Source organism: Tasmannia lanceolata, unplaced genomic scaffold (assembly GCF_043159265.1).
Source record: "Tasmannia lanceolata isolate RefF3 unplaced genomic scaffold, GAP_Taslan_0.1 ptg000013l, whole genome shotgun sequence".
NCBI lineage: Eukaryota > Viridiplantae > Streptophyta > Magnoliopsida > Canellales > Winteraceae > Tasmannia > Tasmannia lanceolata.
The window spans coordinates 3,084,019-3,096,101 of NW_027518690.1; the positions used below are offsets into that span (position 1 = coordinate 3,084,019).

The 12,083-nt window shown below is 39.3% G+C and overlaps 1 protein-coding gene across 1 annotated transcript; it reads right to left on the minus strand.

Annotated features, from left to right (window-relative positions):
• Positions 1-5,492: 5,492 nt before the first annotated feature.
• LOC143890577 (uncharacterized) lies at positions 5,493-10,130 on the minus strand. Its single transcript, XM_077395296.1, has 3 exons — positions 10,118-10,130; positions 9,107-9,213; positions 5,493-5,987 (listed from the first exon to the last, which is right to left on the minus strand). Exons 1-3 carry the CDS (start codon positions 10,128-10,130, stop codon positions 5,493-5,495), a joined length of 615 nt encoding a protein of 204 aa, XP_077251411.1.
• Positions 10,131-12,083: the final 1,953 nt, after the last annotated feature.

Sequence of the window (12,083 nt, forward strand, 5' to 3'; positions counted from 1 at the left end):
CATTTGATAAGACCACAATGTTTATAGGTCGGACCCCAAAAGATCATCCTGATTTTCGGAGGTGCAACCAGTTCACGCTGTGGCCTATCAAATGAACAGTTCGAATCATCCCACAGAAATAACTCGGGGACACAAACCATTTATGTTGGGCCCATCAATTGGATAGGTCCGGATCATCCATGTGGTGACCCGCCAAATGGGCAGTTCGGATCATCCTATGGAGAAGATTTGCAAGGCACGGCCAATTCACATTGTGGCCCGTCAATTGGACAGTTTGGATCATTCTATGGAAATGATTTTGGAAAGTGCAACTAATTCATGTTGCGGCCCAATCAACTGGACGGTTTGGATCATCCTATGGGAATGATTTAAGGGGCACAACCCATTTATGTTGTGGCCCAATCAATTGGATGGCTCGTATTAGCCTACGAAAATGATGTTTGGGGGCACAACCCGCTTGTGTTGCGGTCCGTCAATTGGACTGTTCGAATAATCCTACAGAAATGATTTGCGGGGCACGGCTAATTTGCATTGTGGCCCATCAATTGGGCAGTTCGGATCATCCTACGGAAATGATTTAGGGGGCAAATTTATCATCTGCTCATGCCACATTGCATGGAGGGGTAGTTTTGCCATTTAAGGACAAAAAGCCAAAAATAAGGAAAGAAGAGAAGAAACCCCCATGCCCCCTCCGCCACTACCATTTTTCACCCAACAGCCCCTACGTCCTCCATTATACACCCAACAGCCCCCCCTTCCCTTCTCTCTCATCCGGTTACCCCTAAGGCCCACCATCACTATAGCTCCATTCGGCACTTCCTCAACTCTCCTATTTAGAAGGATCGACCAATTCCTCGAACAAGGTACGTTGTTCACATTTTTACCTGTTCTCAAGTTCAACCTCTTTTATGCTACTGAGTTTCATTTTAAGCTATTGTCCATGTTTTGTTGATTCACAAATTTGTGTCATTTGGGTGACAGCTCATTGATTCACAAATAATATTAGGGCCCGTTTGGATACCCTTGGATTTGGATTTGGAGGTGAATTTGGATTTCCAAAATCCATGGATTCGAAATCCAGAATTTTAAAATTCACAAGTTTATAAATATTGCCGTTTGGATGACCACGTATAGATTTGGATTTCAAATCTAAATTAATTTTTTTTTGTTTGGATGCTCTTTGGATTTGAATTTGAAATCTAACAAAACCAAAAATCCCTAAAATACTTGATATAGGGGTATTTCAGCCATTTTCCATGATCCAGGGGTATTCTAGTCATTTTACCATATATGGGGCTGTTTTGATCATTTTTATGTAATAAGGGTGTTTTAGTCATTTTCCATGACTCAGGGTATTTGGTCATTTTCACCCGGTATAGGTGTATTCCAGTCATTTTGCATGACCCGGGAGGTATTCTAGTCATTTTATCTAATATGGTGTATTTTTATCTCATGAGGGTATTCTTAGTCATTTTAGTCATTTTTCATGAGCCATGGGTCATTTTTACTTGATATAGGAGTATTTCAGTAATTTTTCATGATCTTGGGGTATTCTAGTCATTTTACTCTATATGAGGTTATTATGATCATCTTTACATCCTGAGGGTATTTTAGTCATTTTGCACGACTCGGGGTATTTTTTCATTTTTACTTGATATAGGGGTATTTCGGTCATTTTGCCTGACCCTGGCGTATTCTAGTAATTTTACCTAATATGGCGTATTTTTATCTCATGAGGTTATTTTTAGTCATTTTAGTCATTTTTCATGAGCCATGGGTCATTTTTACTTGATATAGGGGTATTTCAGTAATTTTTCATGATCTTGTGGTATTCTAGTCATTTTATCCTATATGAGGTTTTTTGATCATTTTTATGTCATAAGGGTATTTTAGTCATTTTGCACGACTCGGGAGTATTTTTACATTTTTACCTGGTATTGGGGTATTTCGTTCATTTTGCCTGGCCGGGGGGTTTTCTTGTCATTTTACCTAATACGACGTATTTTAATCATTTTTTAACATCATATGGGTACTTTAGTCATTTACCACTTCTTTGGTATATTTTGATCATTTTAACCGCTTACGGGTCAGATTTAGATTTATAAATAACCTCTCACAGAAAGGATTATAAATCCAAAAAATTACACTAACATGAGGAATTTGTAAATCTTGTGGATTTCACTCAAATCCAAATCCAGATGTCATAAAGGCTTGTCAAACGCCGAATTTGGATTTAAAAATCCAAATTCACCTCGAAATCCAAATCCAAATCCAAGGGGTATCCAAACGGGCCCTTACTTACTTCTGTCGTTTAGGTTACTGCCCATGTTTGCTATTAATTTCACAAATTCGTGTTAGTTGGGCTACCGTTCATGTTTTCCTTAATTAACAAATAATTTTCTTTGTGTTAGTTGGGCCACAGTTCATGTTATTATTGATTCACAAACAACACTCTTTGTACACTCTGTGTCTGTTTTACTGATTCACGAATTTGTGTCATTTAGGCTATTGTTCGTACTTTTAACGACTCATAAATCTCACTAATTTGTGCCGTTTAGGCTACTGTCTGTACTCTCTAATTCACAAAATTCATGATATTGTCTCTGTCTTCATCAACTCCTTGTGGTACCCAAGTTTCCCTGTATCACCGAGACTTGTCTCGGACTCTCTATTCCCAAACCATTGGGGCCCACTTTTCCTAAACCCCGGCACAGTTGGCCTTGTCCCAAACCCCACACCACACTCAACCTGAGTCCAACCCGAGTCGACCCGATCCAACTCAATACAAGTTGGAACTAAGCCCAATCCGAGTCAACCCAATTTAACTCAACTAGAGTTAGACCCAAACCTTATCCAAGGACTCACCATCATTACCCAACCCTAAACTTAGGATACCTTATCCTGGAACCTAAACCAAGGATACTTTATCCTTGAACCCAAAACTAAGGATACTTTATCCTTGAACCCGAGCCCTAGGATACCTTATCTTCGAACCCAAAACATAGGATACCTTATCCTAGAAACCGAAACCTGGAAGCCTTAGCTTAGGATAACTTAAACCTAGGACCCCTAGAACCAAACCTAGAACCTAATCCTCGAATATCTTATCCAAAGACAGCGAATCCTAGGACTTGTCCTATTCCCACCCGCATCTCAAATTCAAGTCTTAGCTTAGGCTCATTAAGTTCCCCTGCAGTAGTTCTAGGATAATTCTAGCATCAACATTCTAGGCATATAGGAACCAACACTCACTAGCACTCAGCACATTCAATACTCAGTCAAATAAGCAATTCTCGGGCACATTGAAAACACACCTAGGCTCTCAGATCCAATGCTAGGCATTTACGCATGTATCTAGGCATTTAGAGAGTTTGAACTACGTGACGGCTTGATCCATGATGTTCAAGGTACGTAGGCAACTTGACGGCCCCCAAGTTCTGTCACACTCTGTCTTTTCTTTCTTTCTCTTCTTCCAGGTTCATTGTTTGTATAATTAACTACCTTCTTTATATTAATCAAATAAAAAGACATTGGGCCATGTATTATACTAGATCATCTTAGGACGCATGTCACGTAGCTCTCTTTTGTATATAAATCAAATAAAACACCAGATCAAAACGCAATTAAATCATCTAGGTTGCATGTCCCGTAGCTCTCGCATGAAGGATTTAATGGCCTTTCAACTAAGTTTATTTAAATTAATTTTGGAAATTAAAGATTGGTTTACCGAACGAGAATGGTGTCTAACACCGTCCGTTTTCGTAACCAGATAACGGATCTGGAACATACGGGATCATAGAGTAATTTACAGTGTTACTTATGGGTCCCTGACCTAGGTGGTGACTCTGGTCATCATTCTCGTGCGTGAAGTTTGGACTTTTCCTTAGTCTCAAATTCATAGAAAAGAAGGAATTACACAGAAAGATCAAGAAACCAGAAAAGAGCAGCAAAACAACACCACTCCCGTGGGTATGGATGAGACGACCTCCCGGACTGGGTCCCACAGTATGCTCATTACGTATTATATTTTTTAGCAGAATTTTACTTATTTCTCTTTTCTTATTACTATATATACTATTGTTTTCCTTTTCATGAACATTCGACAATTTTTTTGTTAAGATTTCTTGAACCGGTTCCCATACACAAACGTTTCCACTCCTTTTCCATGTGTTTCTCAAGCATTTCACACATGTTTCACATAAGTTTCCCATGTGTTTGCCATGCGTTTCTAATATCTTTCTCATGCGCTTCGAAAACATTTATCCAAATTTTTTGTCACATTTCGAAAATGTTTCCTAAACGCGTTTCCCAATCCGGCAAGGTGTTTCCATCTTTATTAATAACACCTATGTCTGCCATTCATACAGTTTGGAGACCCCCATTAACATATTTAAGCGTAAAAAAAACAAGGGTTATCACAATCAGACCATATTGTTAAAGCGTTAATCAGCACCAAAAACAGAGATTGTTACTGATGTTTTATACAAAGTCGATGATAGCAAAGAAAATAGGGTTTTAAATGCGGAGGGAGAAATTAGTTATTGAGAATATGAATAATTGATATTCTGGACGGAATCTGCACTGATGATCAACGATGTGCTTCTTCTTCTCTTCTCGCTATTGTTGGGAGCAAAAGGTTAGGGTTAGCTTTGGTCAGTAGGGGTGAGGAATTGGAAGAGCGGAGAATCGCGTTGTTGCTGTGAAATTCGATTTGGGGGCGAGCCTCAGCCCCCACGCGTGCAAACTCATAGATTTCTCACTCAGTGCCACTGGATGACATATTATCCCCTTATTTTACTTAAGGCAGCTCCCCTCTAGTGTATTTATGACTGCTCTTTTAACAAGAGAAAAATGCTGAAAAATGAGGCTTTTACTCTGCTTCCCAGAAGGCGTTTAGTGGGGCTCACTTGTGACTCATGTACCTTTTGATCAGATCCGTTGATCAGGAAACACCTTGGTCAGATCATCCTACACCCTTTTCCCTCAAGCCTCATCTAGGATCTCTTCCAAGAAAAGCTAAATTGCAGATTTTTTTGAGTCCATCTTATGCGACAAGTTGGCTCACTTCAAATGATGTTCAAGTTGACATTATGGAGTCCTTTATAACCTGAGTTTGGAGTTTAGCGACCATAGTGCATATGGAAAGTAAGAAGACATTTGAAAATGATAACACTTAAAGGTTCCTATGGTTGCAACAAAAATTGGTCCTTATTTGCGAAGGGAAGTCATATATTAGCCTCTTTTTTCTTCCCTAGCTTCCTCTAGTGTATTTATGACTACCCTTTTACACTACAAACGGGATGCCCAAGTAAGAAAAAGGGGCGGATATATCATTTCCCATTTGCAAATATCTGGAGTTAGGCAAGACCCCTACCAGATATCATTGATAAAAAAGAAAAAAGAAACAGCTAGGGGGGCTTAGAAGCCAACAGTCTCAATGGGATGCAAGGATCCCGTTGGGAACCAAAGTACAAATAAGATACAAAAGAAGATTACAGCCCTGTGTAGGGGGTTCCATTTCGGTCTTCATCAATGATCTTGAGGAGGGATGGGGCGGCCAAAGAGGGGTCAGTGAAGATCCCTTTGCAGGGGCAGCTTCTTTTGGAGAGGAAGTCCGCTGCTGAATTTGCTTCTCTCAATGCATGGGAGATTCTCCAACTGTGGAGGAGGAGGAGGAGCTGATTTCTTATCTTGTGCAACAGGGATCTCTTTGTCCATGGCACAGTGGCAATACCCTTAATAATATCAACAACGAAATTTGAATCAGATTCTATCCACAGTGATTGGATGCCCTTGGCAATGGAGAGCTCCAATCCTTTAGCAACTGCATCGAATTCAAGCTCAAAGATTTCCTGCTTAGCTACATTTTCCGAGAACATTGCAAGGGACAGTTCATGAGAGCCACAGAGAAGGCCTCCGATCCCCCCACCTTCAGGCTCTAAGGAGGCATCTGTGTTTAGCTTGAATTCCAGATTATTTGGAGGGATCTAATAAAAAATTCTTGGCTTAGCTGTTTTTGGGTAGAGTTTGAAGTTGAAGTGCATTGCAACTTTTTGGTTCCTTTCAGAGGGAATGTCATAGAGATTCATTCCATTAATCTTGATGCTTGTTTCCATGAGGATGGATCTGAGGATGTATTTCTTGTGGGTGCTGGATGATGGGACGATTCTTCGATTGCGCTCAGTCCAGAGATGATGGATTAGGGAGGTGAAACAATGCTTTAGGGTAGTTGCCACCTGACCTTTCCCCTTGCTATGAAGTCTCACCCATTCTTCCTCTTCCAGTAGGGTGTGTCTCAGTCTTCTTCTATATCTAGCTCTCCCGAGAAGATATTTCCAAATCCAAGATGAGAAACTACATCTAAAGAATAAATGTTCCATAGATTCAGGCTCAGATTTGTAGAGAGTACAGGTTGGGTCAATCATAATGCCATAAGACCTGATTCTGTCTTTTGTGAGGAGCTTGTTGTGCATGGCTTTCCATGCAGTGAAGGCGAAACGGGGAATGTGGCCCGGGTACTAAATGGTTGCCGACCAAGGGGGCTTAGGAGACTTATTTCTAAGCGTGTCCCATCCACTTTTAGTGCTGTATGCTCCATCTGTGGCTGGTTTCCAAATGGGATGATTGCATTCGTCATCACTTAGAATAATCTTACTGAGTTCAGCCTTTTCATCTCTGAGGGATGGAATGTGGTTCAGGGGTTTCCAACTTCCATCCATACATATGTCAGAAAGGAGATTTAGAGAACTAAGAGAGTAATCTGAATGATTTCTGTGGAAGAGAGAGCTCAGGGTCCCAACTGGAAACCATGGCTAATCCCAAACATCAACTTCTTCTACTTTCCCAATTTGATAGCAAATAAAAGGTTTTGCCAGTTTCCTTGCTTTGAAGATGTTTCTGATTCCCCAGGAAGGTTTTGACGGCATTGGGACGGTCCAAATGTTTTTCCTTTTGTCGTATTTGTTTTGAACCCGGTTTGTCCACAGTAATTTTTTCTTTTGAAGAAGGTGCCAGAGCAGCTTAACTTGCAGAGCCCTGCTAATATCTTCCAGGGTTCTGATGCCTGCACCCCCTTCACTTTTCGGCTTGCACATTTCAGACCAGCTGATTGAGTGAATTTTTTTGATGCAATCTGCCCCCCCCAAATGAAGTCTCTGAAAAAAATTTCAATTTGATTGAGGATAGCGTTGGGGAGAGCAAAAGAGGAAGCCCAGTAAATATGGAATGAGCTAAGGACTGATTTTACAAGCTCGATTCTTCCAGCTTGAGCTAAGTTCTTGCAGCACCGTAGTTGCATTCGCTTTCTGATCTTCGATATGAGAGGAGTGCAGTCATTTGCAGAGAGCCTAGAAGAGATGAGTGGGAGGCCCAGGTAGGAGATTGGAAGCTTGCCTTCGTTTATTTGAAGCATATGAGAGATTCTTCTTTTTTGAGAAGCACTTAGACCTGCAAAAAAGACTTCACTTTTGACCTTGTTCACTTCTAACCCAGTTGTCATAGAGAATTTATTCAGGTAGTCAAGCACTTCTGAGGCACATGGAGTATTCCCATCAGCAAAAACCATTAGATCATCGGCAAACATTAGATGGGTTATGGTGGTGCTACGTCTAGAAAAAAGGGGTAGTAATCCTTTTTTGATTCAGAGCTTCTTCAAAGAAGACAGATAACATCTCCATGGTGATGCAGAAGAGAAGAGGGGATAAGGGATCTCCTTGTCTTAGGCCATTTGAGGAGATAAAGTGACCTTGGGGTGAGCCATTGATAATGATAGAGAAAGATGGTTTGTTTATGCAGTCAGAAATCCAACCTAACCACTTATCATCAAATCCTTGCTTCTCCATAAACTCCAGAAGAGCATTCCTATTCACATTGTCAAAAGCTTTTGCTAAATCCAACTTGAGACACATAGTTCTAGGGAATGAGTGGGTGTGAAACTTGTGAAGGAGATCATGTGAAAGAAGGATATTCTCTTGGATTAGCCTACCATGAATGAAAGGCAGGGTGAATGAGGGAATCCATCAATGACTCTTTGAAATTATGAATTAGTTTTATTATTTATGAAACTACGAGTCATTATTTGCAAATAACCATGTTTAGATTTCAAAACCATGTATATAAAAGATTTTGCGGTTGTTTCACCTCTGTTGCAGTTAAGTGCGTCCAAATCAGCCTTTCCCGTTTTTGTGAAGGGTTAAGACTGTTCTCACAGCTGAAATTTTTGTTTTCTTAATCTCAGTACTTTTCTAAAGGGTGAATGGCTGATTTTTGGGCAATGCACTTGGTGCTGATGGAGGTAAAACAATCTCTCAGGCCAAGTTAGGTTGCCATGAATTTTTTTTCCACAGAACCTTAATTTATCAAGTAGTGAGAGGGCTAGTAATGGTGGGAGAAGGAGAGATTTGAGAGGGGCATGAGTGAAGTAAGGGTGAAAAAGGCTGAAAAACAAGGAAAACACTAATCAAATTACAATTTATTTTTTCTCTACTTTTTGTCTTTTTAGCCAATTCTTACCCTCGTTTCAAATCTCTTCATCCCCTACCCTCCCTAGCCATCACTTACCACCATGGTTTTGAATACCGGTTTCGGTCCTGGGAAAACCGAAACCGAAATTTGGTAAGAAATTAAAAAGAGTATTTAATTAATTTCAAAATTTCGGACCGAAATTCCAAAATTTTGTAACAATTTTTTTTTTAAAAAACGTCCGAAATTCCGAAATTTCGGTCAGAATTTGGTATTTTGCGAAAAATGGGATTTCGGAAATTTCGGTCTGAAATTTCGGATTTCGGTCGAAATTTAAAATCATGCTTATCACTTGATAAACTAATATTACATGGAAGAAGCCGAAATTTCGGATTTCGGTCGAAATTTAAAACCATGCTTATCACTTGATAAACTAATATTACATGGAATAAGAATCCACGGTTCCCAAACATGGCATAAGATTGTATGCAAATAATGTTTAGAGGTATCTAAAGAGGCCCTTAATTACGGAGGCAATTTTTGTCAATCATTTAACTATATTTGGAGCTAATGTTATTCTTGCACATTTAGCATCACAAAACGATGTATATTCCTTTTAACATTCAGAAAGATGATCGGAATTCACCTGGTCTCTGGCACTCTCCTTATTGAACGGCGGATCGCCGGAAGTGTAAATAGAAAGCCAACCAATGTGCACCGTGGGATTATTTCCACCCCCAGAAGTACTTGTACCTAATATTTTAGAAGCAGGAACCAAAGCAAAAACAAAATTATTGACCCATTCCAATGCTTCAATGGTCCCTCTCCACGGAATGGATTGCCATTCACAAGGCCCACCTTATCAAAGAAGTCACCCATGGTACATCGGCTACTTCCCGCGAACTTTGATACCTTCTAGGAATTGAATGCATCATAGGTGGCCCGAGCCATATCACCGTAGTGAAGTATGTTTTGCTGTAGATCTATGTCGAGAGGGTCGATGAGATCTTTCCAGTTATCGTTGCCATTTATCACACTCCCTTGAGTTGTAATTACGCTGGTAAAACAAGGAGTATGTTTTGGTAATGAAGTGTCTAGGTCTTATGGCCAATTTGGCTTTTCTTGGTGTTTTAGGGTATGCCCCGAAATGCCTCGTCCGATACTATGTAATGACAATTGGGACTCCTGGTCCCTAATGTATTTTTCATGGTATCAATGAATACAAGTCAAATTTTTTTTTAAAAAGGTGGAGCTTTTCGGATGAGGTTGAAGACTTTTTGGCTGATGAGGATGAAGAGGTAGAGGAGGCTAGGGCATTTCTGCTACCACATGGACTTTTAATATCAAGGCATTGTGATTTAGTTAATCAAACAACAATTTGGGTCAATACCATCTATACAAATCAAGGTTCCAAAGAGGAAAACAACCATGTAAATCAAAGCATCAATACAAATCCACTTCATGGTTTCATTGCAACACTTAGGGCACTTTTGGCTACCAGGAATTGTTTTTCATGATAAATGAGGAGTCCATAAGTGTAGACGAGGGTGAAGTCGGCTAAATGTGCCCTTTGAGACGCCCAATTTATATCATGAAAAACAACTCCTGGCAGCCAAACGTGCCCTTATTTAAACTACTAAAATTATTAATATATTACCTGCTATACCCATGTCATTATGTAAAACTACTTAGTAAAATTGATTAAAAATATATTTCAGAATTCACAAATCCTTTTTATCGAGGTTTGCTGTAGTTGACACTTGGTACTCATGTAGTTCCAACACTTCTGCTCGAATACATTATAGTTCAAAAGTATAGAAATCATGTTGTGGATATTCAGAGATGGGCAAAATTACTTCCGAAATACCATTGACCTAAGGTCATCGAAGCTAACTCGACCCAACCAGTGCCTGTCGGTTCGAGGAGGATCAACCTTAACCCAACCCATCTAACCTGTTTTTCTGAATCGGTTCGGGTACGGTTCGGGTTGGATTAGGGGAAAAAGAAAAAAAAAAAGCTATATGAAAGAAACCATGACCCTATGATTTTGAAAATCATAATAAAATTAGAGGGAAGGGGGTCGGGTTCAGTCCGGGTCAATTTGCCCAAGGCCTCAACGAAAATAAATCGGATTGGCTTTAATTTCCCAACCCAACCTGAGCGGAAATCTTGCAAATGTAAATTTCAATAGCAATCTGACTAGGAGGACGATGAATTCAATACCAATAGTTCAAGTTATTATATGCTTAAAATGTTTACATCACATAAGTTTTGACACATAGTCCTTCAAAGGAATTGATTCAAATTTATTTAGAGCAAATTCCACCAGACCCGCCAGGCCCACCGAAAAAGAAAGCATAATACGATTGAGGCACTTTTGCATTAGGCTGAACATTGTAGCAATATTCGGCATCGTTAAGAGTAAAAAGAGAACCAGATTGGACATCTTGAGCATTGCCATTTACATCTATAAGTTGAATGCGTCCAATGTAACATGCTTTCTGAAATTGTTGATCATCATGCGGGTACTGGCCACTCCCCATCTCAGGCCAAGGTTCAACCCCGGCATTATATACACTCCCTCCCCAATGAACAAGACTAGCATGTGTAGCAAATGTAGAATTAAAGAGGGCCTTTGGCCAATATCCCACCTTCCTATTATCCTCACCATATAATAACCACCAATCTTTACTCACAGGATCCTACAATAATTAATAGAGTAAAATAATCATGTCAGAATGATTGATTCACAAGGTGCAACCCATTGTAACTATATTATTAAACTTGTAGATGTAATAAATAAGGGATAAGAATGCTCATGGGAGAGAATTTTTGGAAAGATCTAACATATAGCTGATTTGTATCCTTGAAAAAGTGAAACATACTTCTACCTCTCCCCACTCGTATTTTTCTTTAGGAAAATATGCCATCAATTGTGCAACAAATATGGCTCCATACGTTAGTTATTTTCCTTTTCTTGAAATAAAATGTATGTTTTTAAGTTTGAGGTAAAGTGAATTGGAATTACCAAGTACACAGTGATTGGAAAGTAATACTGGGTTCCATTGTAGACCGAAGGTATTTTAAAAATGGCGCCTAAGGGTGTGACTTTGGAAACTTGTACGAAACCTGGGCAGAGAACATCACTGCAACCTGTACTACCAAAACCGTCTCGCTGTGGGTATCCAAAAAACAAAGGAAAAATTAGTAGAGCATATTAATAACAAATTTTAATGAATTCAAATGACACAAGAATAAGTTGCTTTTGAAGCATACCGTCCAGGATGCAGTTAGGTGGGCGTGATTGTCATGGTATAAGCCATTATTTACCTAGAGATTTGAAAAAAAAAAAAAATCAAAATTAGAATATGAGAATATGAGATAGATCTTGGATTTTTACTATCATTTGATAATGTTTTTTTTTCTAATTATGCTAAGATCACGTCTTTTCCAATCTTGGAAACATTGTTTTTGATTTATTCTTTGACATTAGTTACATTAATTTGCTATATTTTTCTAAAGTAAGTATGTATGGTGGAATTAGAGTACTTACCCACCATCCAACCAGTATACCGTTTGAATTCTCACGAACTCCAATTGTAGAAGTACTATATTGATTGCCT

Bases quoted from the DNA above. Each gene is read 5' to 3' on its own strand.
- LOC143890577 (XM_077395296.1), bottom strand. The intron at 5,988-9,106 runs GTGAATTCCGAT...ATTTTTTATTAG, and splicing joins AGGAGAGTGCCAGAGACCAG to ATCCCTCCAAATAATCTGGA.